Raw genomic sequence first — 16,304 nt, forward strand, 5'->3', positions numbered from 1 at the left:
CAGAAAATGTTAAATCAAATATATCCATTGTTCAACTGGTCGCAGAATTTATAACAAAAATTGTTGTAATCATAAGAAGATTTTTCATGTATATTCGTTATAATATAACATCCAGTATTCAAACATTTTTTGTCACCAAAATTTACCAATTCATTTTGGTTACATATAGAGTTCCGTGATCATTTGTGAGGAGAGAAAAATGTCTACTTGGTAAACAGAAGAAGAAAATTCTATGGAACAAATAAAAAATCAGCATCAAAAGATGACTTAAAATGGAATAGAAAATTTTCAAGTTTTTTTCTGTTCATCTATAACATATGTTGTTCAAAAGTGATTATCTATGTATGAAAAAAACCCAGTTTTAATATGATCCATTTTTAAAAACAGCATGTGAAATGTTTTCCAATACAACAACCAATGACTTCTGTTGCAATACAGCTTGAGTGACCAGAGGTAAACATGGAATAAAATGCTTGTTCACACTACCCTGACTAAAATAGGGGTTACAATAAGTTAAAAGCACTTCTACTGCTTGACCACTGTACTAGGATATAACTTTGTTTCTTCGGTCTCTCTCCATTGAATGTCTCAAACAGGTGTGTAGGTTAAACATGAGTCTCAGAGGGGAGATAAATCTGTTGGTATCCAGAATGTAAAGTTTACTGTAGACCTGGATAAAAAACAAAACATGATAAATTTACATAAAAAATTTGTCATGTAAAATTTTCTGATTATCTTATCAATAACAATTATTTATAGTACAATGGTGCTGTGTTTTTCTTTGATGCTTCTTTTTACAATGACTGATATATCCCACACAATTTTATTTCAACCAAAGTTATCCCTTCTTATAATTGTTTAAATTGGCAAGAGTGTGCTTATTATTAAGCTTGTAGAAAAACATTTGGATGTACTTCTTATTCTTTTGTAATCTGAAGGGGACGATGAAAAAAAAAAATTGCACCATTGGGCCAAAAAAAATTAATCATTAGTTTCTCGGGCCAAAATTTTGAAATTTTGATGAGGCAGGCAGGTTTGTTTTTTTTGGTGTTTTTTTTTTTAGACAAAATTTACAATGACATTAACCCATATTTTATTATTTATTTGTGTACTCATCAGCATATATTCATCAAGCTGATACATTAGCAAAGTTTAAATATTTGTTTTAATTTGTTCTTTTTAGCTGTTTCTGTTTCCTTTTCAAAGGTTGATTTTTTCAATTGAACAAACATGACAAATGGTTTGTGCCCCTGCTTCATTTTGCGGCCCATCTTTCCCCTCCAAAGTAACAACACAAGTCTGAACTGAAATAGGGGACTTTCTATGGCATTTCAATAGTTGAATTTGCCATATAAAAGTTTATCAAATAAAGCATTCATTTGGGGTGTTTTCTTATCAATCTCCAGTGCCTTGAGGACAGAAATCAAGAAAAAGTAAATTGGTCATCATAAAATTCTCAAACAATACAATTGTCCTTTATTCCTGCTACTAGGCAATATCACAGAGGCTTCAATTTCTTAAGATAACAGAGAAATTTCAGTGGTAGTGTTAACAGGGACCAACCTAGACCAAAACTTAGTTTAGGAAGACTTCATTTCTGAAATTCTCCCTCACAGAAAAATAGGGAGAAATTTGAGAAATCAGGTAGACTTCCATTCTTTGACAATGGCATAATGCTAATGATAATACATGTATAGAATATACAGATTCAACCTTAATTTGAATTGGATTAAAAGCAAGTCATTTAAAAATAAAACAACTCCTAAAAAATTTAAAATCTTAACCACTTTTTTAAACTTAATTTATTAGGTGTATTCATACATTTTGTAGATGAAATGTTTCGTAATTGTGTTGGCTAAATGACAAATGAAATCAGTCTATGTGTTTCAGTGTATTTTGGAGGTATTAGTCCAACCCTTTGACCCACAACCGTCATATAGTTGGATCTGTTTTATTTTAAAGATAACTGTAGACAAACGGTTTTATGATTATTTTAGCACGAACTTAGCAGAGTTATTAACTAATTACAAGTTACCAACTAATTGTAATATCAGCACCTAAAGTTATAAACATCAGTTGTAATTTTCAGTGCACAGTATGAGAATGCATCAACCGTATGTATAACCTCTAAAAATAAGACAGTCGCTAGTTAGTAATCACAACAGGGGTTAACTTAGGCTATGAAAATGTCTTTTGAATTAGATGATTATCATTTTATTGCTTTTGGGGTTAACTTTCACAATCGTAAACTCAAAATACAGGGCAACTTCAACCTCTCTTTCTGAGGAAATTCTGGCGAAGTTACCGACCACAAAGCGAGTACTTATATTTACATAAACTTGTATTTAGCCCAAGTAGCCCCCTAGGTTGTTCACTGGGTAGATGTGTCAGATAAAATAACGTTTTTACTGACAGAGACAAGCCTTTATTCTGAGCGTTTGTTTACATTGATTTTATAATAGAGAAAACCGATATTGATAAGATATGAAAAATCTGGAAAAATAAAAAAAAAGTTTGATGCGGCGATGATTTTACTGATGCGGCGGTGCCTGAGAAACAAATCATTAATTTTTTTTGGCCTTGTACATAAACAAACAGATGCATGTAAGTCAAATGGCATGGGTGTTACCTTCCGAGATTTTGTGTGGCTCTGGATGCTGTGCTGTGGAGTGAACTGTAGACTGGAATCCAGGGGGAGGGTTCTGTGTAGTAGGCCAACCAGCAGAATCTGAGAACCAGTGATTCACATTACTACATGTATCTTTTATCAATATGAATAGGTGACATTTTTGTCACACAAAAATCAAGCACTGCAAAGAGAAGCATCCCCTTGAGAATGTGCTTATCTAGCTTACTCATTTCCTTATTATGCTAACTTTTGCATATATTCTAAGTTGTATAAAGTTAGTTTATCCCAAAAATTTATTCTCTGATAAAGTTATAAATAAACGGGGTTTGATTTATTACAACTTCCAAGAAGCATGAAAAGTTAACTGATTCTAAGATTTTAGTTCACAAAAAACATAAACATACAAAAAAATTGGAAGGGGTTAAACAAACCAATAGAAAATCCTTGTAAAAGAAAAAAGCTTTCTCTCCTCAGCTTTTGGGGATGTATAAACATCATTCTGACAACACAAAGAGTAACTTACATGAATTTCTGGGTGGAAAATGCTGCATAAATGGTGAGCTTTCCACTTCTGTTAGTTGATGAATTGACTTTAACCAGTGAGGAGCATTGTCTGATATTCCGTTATTTGCTGCAATGAAAATCATCATCAATGAATAAACAAATTTTGAAAAACTTAAAAAACTATTAAGAACAATCAAATTGACTTATCATTTATTTAATAATGCTGCCATGTCAGAGAAATAGCATAGACTTTCTTATTCGTAATTAAAAAGTTCAAATCGTTGATATTGAGAACAAATACAAGTACATGTGCTCCAAATACTGTTATGCAATATATCTATTATATCTATTATATCTACCCTCAGTATAGTTGGCTACATGTTTATACATTTTTCAGACATGGTCTTGTTTAAAGGCTCTCTTTTCTCTAAGTCAATACTACTGCCAGATTCTTATTTTCCATCTCATTAACTGTATTAAATTAAATTGTTTGTAACATATTCTATTTACATTTGCCTCAGATTTTTATAATACATGATAAACTCATCACTTAATTTTTTTTTTCCAATTGAGAAAAGAACTGCTGAGTACTGTGTCCATTCCTCATGTTCATTATATACAGCTTAAAGATTTTATGACTTCTCATTATGCCTTACTAAAAAATGTTAACACTGTATGACATGTATTACATGTACAATATTATTTATCAAAACAATAAATGAATCAGTCTCCATAAATACATAGTTACACAGTTTTAATTCACTTAACTTGGTACATGTATCTGTATTCTCATAATAAAGTTATACAATCAGACAATCTACAGCCCTAATGTGGTTATTACCTGTATACCTAGTTGAATAATTCACAAATTTTTTCTTGGAGAAAAATTGACAAATGTTTACTTTAACGAAATTTTCATTTCAAGCAAAAGAGTTATCAAAAAAAGAGTCAAGAACTACTCTCATATAATTTCAAGTATTGTGGTTACTGCCCAATAATGTCCTAATTCCTATGGCTATGTTAAATATACCTCCATCATAACATCTATCTGATGACAAATATCTTGACATTACCTCTAATAAGTTTACATGTTACTATTGTATGATTTTATTAAATGAATGTGTCAAACATAACACATCCCCATTACATTCACAAGTTGCGGCAGAAATTATTATAGCAAATTATAGCCCCACACCCCATCATTAAAAATATCAACAGGCTCTGGAAGTAATTTTTAATCCTTAAAATAATATTTTATAAAATGATATAATCAAAATTCAGTTTGTAGGTCAGATAAAATTAAAAAAACTCAAACACCTCTGAAACATTTTACTTCCTATTACATGTATATGCAATTTTTCTCACATTGATATTGCACATGACAATATTGACTACCGGTAATACATTTAATGCTAATAGACAATTCACTAACATTAATACAACTTTAGGAAATATGTCAATTACTATAGATGTCATGGTAAACCAGTGAAATACACTTGTCAATCAAACTGCCTGTAATCAACCCCTACAATAGACCAATCCACACTTTACAAAAGTTATGTCCCTTGGCCGCCATCTTTGGGGAAAAACCCATATATTTCTCACAGTAGCCTTTGTAGTTTAGAGGGTTGTAACTTCGTCATTTGACATTAGAAATCCGTTTCCGCTGTGAATTTGGATTGCCCCAAGTTGGGGCAACCCACACATCGAAGGAATAAATTAAATTCAGAGAGATTTCTTCACAGGGCCCCCAAATATTTGGTTGCATAAAGAAGGGAAAAGTTGTGTTTTTCCCTTTTGACCTTTGGGTTGACCCCGCAAAGGGGAACAACTTTTGCAAAGTGTGGATTGGACTATTATGCCTATGTATAATTGCAAGGATTTCTCATAATTATATACAAGTACATGTACTGTAGTTGTCCTGTTTAATGAAGCAAATATATCAGATCTTGAGTTTGTGACTAATTCTTTCCATTCCAGTGGTTATATAACATCCAAATTTCATCCCAAAATGTGAAAAAGGAAATGATTCCAGTTAATTCTAACATTAGATATTTACTGTTGAGCATACTTTCTATCTACTTTTTTATTAGAAGTTTATTAATTTTTTTAAATGAAAAAAAATCATTGCTTTACTGTCAGAAAATAGTTGCATATGTTATAGAAATATATTCTAAACAGGACTGAATTTAAAACAAAAGTACATCTACTTTTGAAATCTGTATATGAAATAAATTCATATGCATATTATACATATTCTTTGCATCTTTTTTCATTTTCTATAACTGTCTGCTAGGGAAAAGAATTGAAAATTTGCATTTGTTTTTCTGGAAGTCAAAACAATATGATGGATCCATAAAAGACCATAATCCAGCTTACTGGGTACTAGTTTTAAACACAACTGTCATGATACCTGTCATACACCTCATTATAATGATATTTTTGTTGTTCATGCCTCTTTTTAGTTGCTCAATGCATAAATCATAATAAAACAAGATATCTGTGAGCCAATGCTCACTAGTGATACCCCCGCTCTGATGTGAATATGCAAAATAAGCAAAGTCGACATCTAACAGAAAGCTGGCATCAGATTGTTACAGAAATATATCCCACAATATGGCATGCCTAAACAAATAGTGTGTTAAAATTTCAAGCATCTGCGATAAATAGCTGCTGAGAAATCTTTGAGGAAAATTTGTTTGAAAAATTTGGCTAAAATAAACAAAGTACTCATTTAACAGGAAGATGACGTCCGATTAGTACAAAAATATATCCCACGATATGGCATGCCTTAAAAAACACTGTGTAAAAATTTCAAGCATCTCCGATAAATAGCTGCTGAGAAATCTTTGACGAAAATCTGTTTGAAAATTTTGGCAAAAAATAAACAAAGTCATTATTTAACAGGAAGGTGACGTCCGATTGATACAAAAATATATCCCACAATATGGCATGCCTAAACAAACAGTGTGTAAAAATTTCAAGCATCTGCGATAAACAGTTGCTGAGAATTATTTGACGGAAATTTGTTTGAAAAGTTTTGCTATAAATAAACAAAGTCGTCATTTAACAGGAAGTTGACACCCGATTGGTACAGAAATATATCCCACGATATGGCATGCCTATACAAATATTGTGTAAAAATTTCAAGCATCTGCGATAAATAGTTGCTGAAAAATCTTTGACGAAAATTTGTTTGAAAATTTGGTTAAAAAATAAGCAAAGTCGTCATTTAACAGGATGTTGACGTCCGATTGATACAAAAATATATCCCACAATATGGCATGCCTAAACAAACAGTGTGTAAAAATTTCAAGCATCTGCGATAAACAGTTGCTGAGAATTCTTTGACGGAAATTTGTTTGAAAATTTTGGTTAAAAAATAAGCAAAGTCGTCATTTAACAGGAAGTTGACGTCCGATTGGTACAAAAATATATCCCACGATATGGCATGCCTAAACAAACAGTGTGTAAAAATTTCAAGCATCTGCGATAAACAGTTGCTGAGAATTCTTTGACGGAAATTTGTTTGAAAATTTTGGTTAAAAAATAAGCAAAGTCGTCATTTAACAGGAAGTTGACGTCCGATTGGTACAAAAATATATCCCACGATATGGCATGCCTTAACAAACACTGTGTTAAAATTTCAAGCATCTGCGATAAATAGTTGCTGAGAAATCTTTGACGAAAATATGTTTGAAAATTTTGGTTAAAAAATAAGCAAAGTCGTCTTTTAACAGGAAGTTGACGTCCGATTGGTACAAAAATATATCCCACGATATGGCATGCTTTAACAAACACTGTGTTAAAATTTCAAGCATCTGCGATAAATAGTTGCTGAGATAAATGCGACAGAAATTTTCGTTACGGACGGACAGACAGACGGACAGACAGACGGACGGACAGACGGACAGACAGACAGACACACAAGGGTAAAACAGTATACCCCCTCTCCTTCGGAGCGGGGGTATAATGAATATCATAATGATCATTTTACAATTTCACAATTAGACAAAACAATCTACTATTTAAATGATTAATATCTTATTGGTTTTATTCCGAGTGTTGTCAATGTAGCAAAATAAACAGGGGCAGATAAATCAAATCTACATATTTACTATGAATACTGTAGAATCTTAATTAAAGGCAAGGAATTATTATCGGCATAAAATTGCAAGAAGCACATCACACGAATTTTAAAATCTCACTTGTAATTTTCGGAATTTATGATAAAAATTTGGCTTTGCAATTTATGTTCTCCCAGTTTGATGGAAAATGACTGAATCACAGAATTAAGTGCTCTCTTAAAATAAAGAATTAAAAGTATTTCAGAAAGTGAGAAAAAAAAATATTGAGAAATGATATGAATTTTTTTAAGTATTGGATTATATTTTAAGGTAGAAGACATATACTATTTCATAAGGGTTTCTATGGTTAAATTTGAAATTCTTTTTAGTGCAATACTTATTGCATTAGTAAAACTTGTTTTGGCGCAAATGCATCATAATTTGCAACATTGCAACTGAATATTGGTCATATTCTGACTGTATTGAGGGCTATCTAGATTATTATAAGTCACAAAATATTTTAAGTTTTCTTTAAAGTTAAATAACAAAATGCAAAAAAAATAAAAATTTACAAAAATTGGTGAGCTTTAACAGAATATATATATATATATATGTTGTGAAAGCAGAATGTATTGCAGATGATGGCAATGTGTATTGTGGAAGATAAGCAAGATGAATCAATGACTCTCTGATGATGACGGTACGCACCAAGAGATCCTGAGGAAAGAATTGCTGGGTCATTTGTCATCCAACTTTGTGACGGTGCAGAAACCCCCCACTCTGCAAATCGGACAAGATTAGTGCTTAGAAACTTGTCACATTGGTAAAGCTTGGTCACCAGACAAATTGACAGTTCTGATGTGGGCAGGTTTTAGAGAGAGAAAATGTATTGTGTCTACTTAACTGTGACTAATACTGACTATATACACACAGAATACATCCCAAACATACAACATAGTGCTGAAAAATGGGCTGTGGTAAGGACAATGGTTTTGTACAAAGCAGTCTCCTAAATCACACACAGTTCTCTTCTACATGTATAACCTACTCCATCAAACCTACAGCACATCTAGGCCCCTAGGAGGCCAACTTACTTTTCTGTGGCTGGTGATTTGATTTGGTTGCTGGATTTGTGGGAGGAGCACCAAAGCTGATGTTAATATTTGGTAATAATGCCCGTAGTCCATCTTGCCAGTCTTTTGTACTGAATACATCATTCTGAAAAATTATAATTTTTAGCAATTGTGTGATTTAAAATTAAAGTATTGACATTTTTACATATTTTTTTTCTTTTTTTTTTAGTTATGCAAATCCCGCAAGTCCCAACTGCATGTCAATTGTGTCATTGATGAAATGTACTGGACTATACCTTACAAAATTGATTCATAGTGTTATAAAAGAACAAGACACTGGAATATGTAAACTTATCAGGGATTTATAGACCATTTTTGGGAAACGCTATTTTTTGGGAATTGGGAAAATTTTATCAACAATTTGATGAAAAAAGTATCTATGTTGAATACATTATGCTTTTAGGGTGTAGTCCACATAGACCTCTGAATTGAGACAACAAAAGAGCTATACTTCTAAACATGATCCAACTTATTTATTTATATAAGATTCCTTTATTTAGGGAAATTTTAGTCATTTTACAACATATTTTTCCAATGGAAATCAACATATAAGCACTGTTCACCATTTGGGAAAAAACACTGCTAAATTGGGAAAAATTGAGCCTATTTTTAATTCGGAATGGGGCCGAATTTTGGCCCCTGAGAAGGTACTGATAAATCCCTGCTTATAATGATGTCTTAATAATTTTTCTTTCTCCACATATTGTATTAACTGCTAATGTGTGTGTTTAATAGAGATGATGAATAAAATCTTTTAATGTTTAGTCCACATATCATCACCTATAAAGGCTTCTCATTTCATAAAATTTGGGATAGATAATGTACTTCAATCATTGTATAAAAAGACATCAAATGAGCATGATGATTAAAATAAGTCAATATTTTAAATCACACATAAATACCTGATTTTGAACTTTATGACTGTCTTGTGTTTCTGTGTTAAAAGAATTGTACACAGGAGGAGGTTGTAGAAAATTCATCATACGACTTCCGACCAGATCTGAAAGCACCATTATCATACATCCTTTCATAAGAATACTTTTGACAAATCAAATCAATACATGTAAATATAACAATTGAGACAGGCACATGAACCATTCGAGTCAGGGTATAATCAACACCTAAATTCTACTTAAATGGAAACAAGGCCAATTCTAAGGATGAAAATTTCTCCATTGAATTGAGATGAATTTGAACATTCTCCAAAAATATTTATCAGAATAAACAGCTTCGGAAAAGAATCAAATGGATCCTATTTGCAATACGAAACACTGATAGAATGACCAGGATTAACTCTATTGTATTATATACTTAACATGTGGCACCAATTTGGCACGACTCTATTAACTTAACCCACCTTGTCTTAAGAATGCTGGGTGCTGTGCATGTTGCTGTTGTTGCTGTATATGGCTTAGTGAAAAACCTTTAAAAATTTAAGGGAAATTTGAGAGCTGTGATGTGCCTATATTCATGTTCAGTACATGTATGCTCTTTTCTGGTGTACAAGATTGAATGCTCATTTAGAGCACAGCTAGCATATATTGGAAACATTATGATCCCACAGAAGAACTCAAATACACATAAAGAAGTGAATGTAGGAAAATATAAATAAAGAAAAGACAACATTACGAAAGATTACTAGCTATTCACATTTTATCGTAAACATGCAAAAAAAAAATAAGGAGAGGATAAGGCCTGGGGCTTACCTGGGGGTAGATTTTGTGGGTTTGGCTGAGAAAAACTTGTTCTTTGGGGCTGTGATGATTGTGAAGAATTCTCCTTCTCTAACAAATCGGCTAGACCTTTGGAAGATTCGTCCCATGGATCAAATCCTTCAAAGCAAATCAACACTCATATAAATAAAGTAACAAAGAGAGAAAGAGAATGAATAGTCTTCTAAGGGACTCCAAAATATGTGTAAAGTCATATCACAAACCTAGGTCATCATCTTGGCTATCTCTTGATTTGGAGCTGAATCCGAAAGCGGCCTGCCAATCTTCACAACTAGACACTGGGATAGAGTCAGCTATTTCAGTAGTTGGAACATCAGGAACTTCTGCAATTACAATGTAATTAGTGAAAAACTTAAAAATCAATAAAGTTCAAGATCATGCCTTTTTTTAAAATTTCTTTATCCTATTTCTTTTTTTTTAATAAAATCTTAAGGGGCACTGACAGCAGCATCTGGAAGCAACACTCCAACATACCTGTGTGAGTAGGCACAGGGATTTTCTGATTTCTGGTAAAACCATTCCCACTAAAGAGTGAAAGACTAGTAGCTGGATTCTCAAATGGTTTTAGACCCACCCCTAAAGGTAGTCTATGGGGTGGCTTGAAGGGGGGTACTGCTGTAGACACAGGAGGATCTGTTGGCTTTTGTAAAGAACTAAAATGAAAAATATTGAGATTTCTTTACTGTCATCAAAAAAGTCTCTTAACAAGAGCATTCCAATTCTATTAACAGGGAGCATTTGATATACATACGTCCATTAAAATGAAAGTCAGCACATAAATAGTTTAATGATAGAGTCTGCTTACCTGTTTTCGGGGGGGTCTGTTAGAAGTCTGTGATTTGGTTTACTAGTGTCCGGTTTGGGATTGGGTCGACCGTTTTCTGTTTTTCCTTGCTGTAGACATGGCCAAGCCTCTTTGTTGGATGTGTTGGGGGGCGTGGAGTTGGTCGGAGGGGTGATGCTCTGGGGCGAGTCTGTTTGAGTGGGTGTGGGAGGGGTTTCTGACGGTGTATTTACTGTTATTGGGGAAGAGGTTTTCTTCCTGAACAAAAATGAAATTAAGAAAACTTTATATTAAACTGCCAAAAAATTAAATTAATCTAGACATCATTGAGATGGTGACCACCTTAAAGGGCCCCACTTAAATAATGAAAAATAAGATAAAAGCATAAGTAAAATTTTCAACCAATTCTTCGAAGTAGACCTATTTATACTTTGAAAAAAAAAAAAATTCTACAAATGGACTCCATTGGCCTATAAACGTGATCAATCTAAAATACTCAAAATATGATAGATTTCATATTCAGAAGATTAACTACACTGTAAATTTAATTTGAAACTTTTATTCAGAGCTTTTTATCGAAATTAAAACCTTAAAATATGGAATCCAAATTCTTATCATAGACAGTCAGCTGTAAAATTATGTTTAAAATGTAGTGTGACTATTGTGTTACTTACTGTATTGGAATAGATTTACTGCAGTTTATTTGGCTGTTTGCTATGTTCTGTGAATTCATGTACTGCTCCAACAATTTTTGTTCATATTCTTGATGTTTACTACAAGAGAGAGGGATGCATATAGTTATAAAATCAATAATGAGTTTTATATCACATCTGATGCAAAATAATTGAAGTTCATAATGTATTTCTTTCAAGTTACCCCATTTGCATCTCCTCTTTGGTAAAACTTGCTGCTTCCTCACCTAATTCATGCAAGTACATACAATCCTAAACAAACAGAACAAATAGATAAAATTAGAGAAGGGAAATTTCAAAGCATCAATTACACTTACATCAATGCTAGTAAATATACACATTTTAAATCTCTCTGTGACATACATGTTGCCCAATCATATTGCTAACCTGTTTTTGGCACTGGGCTCCCCTCAAAAAGTGGCTACAGTATTTTGTTGTTCCGAGTGATGCTTTTAAAGTTCTTCCATCTACATGAACATTGTTCACAGCTAAAATGGCCTTTAAAGCATCATCACAGCGATTGTAGGTAACGTAAGCACTCGCACTTGGACCCTGATCAAATCAAAACCAAATGGTTAGTTATCAAATATCAAAGAAACTATTCAGTAATTAGTTATTTTTCAAAATTCTGCACATGTAGTTATAAAAATCTATTAACTCCACATATTATCTTTTTTATTCTGTATGCAGGTGCAGTATATCTTAATTCATTCTAAGGGACTGAATCAAACATACATGTACCTGTGATCCTGCATATGAAGTACTCTGATTTATCACAACTTTATGAATTTTTCCAAATTTCCCAAAGTACTCCTGCTTTTTTAATGTCTCCGGATCAGCTAGCTTTTTAGATAAACCAACAACAAATACCAAATTCTTCTGTACCACCCTATAAATAAATCCACAATTCATAGTTAATACCAGAAATCATCTACATGTACATCTATATGCAATAAAACAGTTAATGAGAATTTTATTAGATTTAATGCTCCACATCATACTGAAATACTGTGGAAGCAGAAATATTTGTTGAGAATTTAAATTTGTTTTTTTCGTTGGCAATATAAATCAACAAAATTATCAAACCATGACAAATTTTTAACCCAAGTATTGATAAATACAGATTTAATACAAGATATATTTTAGTGATTATGATACGATGAAGTTAAATGCCAACGACATTGTATTTAGTTTAAAAATAACAAAATTTTATCCAACGAAAAAAAGTACTTCTACAGTAATTTCAAAAATTGATTTGATAATGACAAGGTTTTGCTTGTACAAGGCCAGAATTCTTAACAATTACCTGACATTGGCTAGATGCTTCCTATTCTCCGCAGCTTTCTGCTTTCTCTGCAGATCTTTCTGCTTCCTCTCTTTTCTTATTCTTTGTAACCTGTTAAATCAGAAACCGACAACATAAAATTGCAATGCATGAGCAAAAAATGCAGTAATTATATAATTACATCTACAAAAACTCCAATAGGTATTCATCATATTCCAAGCTTATTTGTTGCCATTAATAACTGTTCATGTCATTTTGTAGATAATGGCTATATGTATATCAATGAAAACTGCTGTCAATTTACTTACTTTAATAAACATTCGATTTTGAGGATAAAGACACAATAAAAAATTAATCAAATTGGTTTTGGACAATTTTTTTTAATAAAAACAGATTTTCATACAATGTAGTAAGAATATACATGATAATTTTATTTTACATATGAAAAGGAGCATAAAAAGAATTTCACATACTCATCCTCTGTAAGGGGTTTGAATTCTGCAGGGTCTTCTGGGTAGTGCTGAAAATAGATACCAATTTTTAAGATTGATAAAATGTATTGGTAAATGTTAATCTTGGATAAAAATTAAGCTTTACTTTAAAAAAGGCTTTACTTTCAGAGAAACCTTGACCAATTACATCTACTTGCATAGTATATTTCTTAGATTTTACTGATTGAAATAAAAAAGTAACATTATGTTTAATGTAAATTAATTCCAAAGATAATAAACACACTAAGATGACATGAGTTTATTGAAAAGAAAAGTAGTAAACATCATTTAAAAATCTGATGTTAATAATATTGCTAATTCAAACAAACCTTTCTGCAAGCAGGACAAAGCCCATTTTCATCTGTTCGAATTCTATGCCAACAAAATCTACAAATCTGTCAAACATACAATAAATAAAAAAAAAAATTTTTTCGGGTGTATTTTCAAATGATTTGGTGACTGCATAGTAAGAATGACTGATTTCACCGAATATAACTAATAAAACATACCTGATATCCACATGTGCAGGGAAAGAAATTAATATCATCAATTTCTAATGGTTCCATACACAACGGACACTGAAATGAAAAATACAAACTTACAATTTATTTACACATTATTGTATATTGAGCACAGCAAGGCTTTCTTACAGACATATTGAAAATTAACCTTATGAAAACAGACAAAAGAATCATACTTCGTTTAATAAATAATGCATCTTTTTAATAATTGCAAACATATTCTGATGACATCTGTTCAGCTTGAACCTTTCACACACAAAAGTAAAGCTGTCATTTCCACATAATTTGTTGTAACAATGTAAACTGAGCAATGCAACTTTAATCGCGTTGACAACATAAAAATAAATATGTTGATCAACTACTTTAAATTTAATTTATATCTGTTTACTGAGTCAGACATTATCTTACAGCATTATCTATTGCGTTTAATCAATGTTTTGTTTTATGTTCAGCATAATAGTCATACTGTTTACATATATTAATGAAAGCTCCATTTTACTTTTGACACAATTAGTAATGCTGTGAACCAAATGAAAGAAAATTGACTTAAAATGAAGATTAGACAAAAAGTTTCCAGTGCCTATAAATATCAATATTAGATCTGGACATAAAAGAGTAAATAAGATGACATTTAATGGAATTTACCTCGACTGGTTCTTCTGAAGACATAGCTGCTTAAGAATTGGTACTGTAGTTCTAAAACAAACAAAAAACAAAACAAATATGAATAATACTGCACAATTTCATTAAAAATGTTTCTTTGACTATTTGTCTGGATTAACATTTCATTTGATTAACACCTGTAAAAAGGCATAGTACTACACCTTTCAAAAACCACCCGCAAGTCTAATAACAGGTAAATTCGTCAGCACTTTAAACACATTTTCTGTTTATCATAGTTCATAACTGATAAAATTTGAGATTGTTAATTGTTTTGAATTTTAACTGTATTGATAACTATATTGAATTAATGCTTACTAATTATCTTTATCTATGAATTTGTTTACACGGATTTTTATCATATTTTGATTGTTACAAAGAGAATTGAGTTGATGAAATTGAATCAAATTCTATATTGAGTCATTCCAGCTGTTAAAGTATCTTCAAATCATTAGTGTCGAGATGCTAACTGAAATTTCAAACAGCACAAGACGAGGGAAAAAAAGAGACATTGAACTTGGCACTTCTCCAAATTCCATTCATTCTGTAACTGTTTAGTTGATGTGTATGCATGTCTTAAGTGGGTATATGCCAACTAAAAGAATTATCCCAATTATTATGGTAACTAAAACTGGTCGATAACAGACATATTTCATAGAAGAAAATGTCCGACGAAAAGTTACATCGGGCGTTTCTGCCTTGAACCATTTTCGTCATTTGAAAGGTTCCATGAACACACGAGATGGCAGATAAATCAACAGTACGTTTACAATACAAAGACAACCATCCATACATGATAAATACTTACATAACAAATAAAATTACAACTTGGGATCCCCCTTGAAAATACTCGATGACACAAATTAATCACTGCGCAATCGAATTCACGCACAAGAGACCCGGATGTTCGTGGAGACGAAATCGAGGTTATGAAAATGTTTGTTGTCCATTTTTATAAAGTATAAAACCCAAGTTGTTTACACTTTCCCGGAAAGATTTTAGGTAAAAAGCATATGCATTTTGTGTAAAAGATTATTTGACTTTAAAAAAGAGCTCTAAGTGGACAGGCAAACAGAAGGTGGCCTGTCCAGTTCCCTGAAGGAAATACTATTTACAAATGATAATTGCCGTGAGTACTGCTCTTTTGCAGGACAAAATGTCATAGCTTCGTGATATATGATGTAATGAATATTCAATAACAACATGTTTATCATTTAGAACTTCGAACAGGACCCTGGGGTTGCTTCATGAATTCTTATTTAACCAAAAAGAAAAAAACAGAGACATAAATAACATGTTATTTATATCTCTGAAAAAAAAAACTAAATGATAAAATAAATAATTAAATAAAAACAAAATCAAACAAACTAAAACCAGAGACACAAATAATATTTACCCGCTCCCAACCTAAAGGACGACAACTATATACTGAACTACATACTGAAGGGAAAGTTTATATGACTGTCACTGGCCACAAATAACGGTTTTTATGATTAAAGAATTACATTTCAATATACATGAAATTTTCTCAAAGACAATAAAAATACAGCTATTAAATGCTTTGAAATGATGTTTGTCTGTTATTATTATAAAGATCTACTATGTTCATGCCCTTTTTGTTAAAAAATATCATCGAATTTACAAGTTTTTGATTAATTTATTTACCAAGTGCAGGGTATCTGGTCCACTGCACTTCGTGATGAAAACCCCCGTTTTTCAAATCCATTCATGTACATTCATAAAGATATTATGTTTTATAGGTTTCACTGCCCCTTTCTTATCAATATTAGTTCCACTCGTTTTGT

The 16,304-nt window shown here is 31.9% G+C and overlaps 1 protein-coding gene across 4 annotated transcripts; it reads right to left on the reverse strand.

The window, feature by feature from the left end:
• Positions 1-388: 388 nt before the first annotated feature.
• Positions 389-15,433, reverse strand: LOC105322221 (CCR4-NOT transcription complex subunit 4). Of its 4 annotated transcripts, none has more exons than XM_011420808.4 (21): positions 15,308-15,433; positions 14,485-14,535; positions 13,828-13,896; positions 13,648-13,713; positions 13,301-13,347; positions 12,849-12,938; positions 12,284-12,431; positions 11,930-12,094; positions 11,727-11,794; positions 11,525-11,623; positions 10,872-11,108; positions 10,541-10,719; positions 10,270-10,389; positions 10,040-10,165; positions 9,691-9,756; positions 9,236-9,333; positions 8,295-8,418; positions 7,909-7,980; positions 3,153-3,260; positions 2,630-2,728; positions 526-670 (listed from the first exon to the last, which is right to left on the reverse strand). In XM_011420808.4, the coding sequence occupies exons 2-21, from the start codon at positions 14,506-14,508 to the stop codon at positions 660-662; spliced, it is 2,016 nt and encodes a 671-aa protein (XP_011419110.3). In that variant the 5' UTR covers positions 14,509-14,535; positions 15,308-15,433; the 3' UTR covers positions 526-659. The 4 variants fall into 4 exon arrangements, with proteins under 4 accessions (XP_034335430.2, XP_011419110.3, XP_034335405.2 ...); XM_034479514.2 differs by having other exon boundaries at positions 12,278-12,431; XM_034479539.2 differs by lacking the exon at positions 7,909-7,980 and having other exon boundaries at positions 389-670; positions 12,278-12,431.
• Between the last annotated feature and the right edge of the window lie 871 nt (positions 15,434-16,304).

This window comes from Magallana gigas, chromosome 5 (genome assembly GCF_963853765.1).
Source record: "Magallana gigas chromosome 5, xbMagGiga1.1, whole genome shotgun sequence".
Classification (NCBI taxonomy): domain Eukaryota; kingdom Metazoa; phylum Mollusca; class Bivalvia; order Ostreida; family Ostreidae; genus Magallana; species Magallana gigas.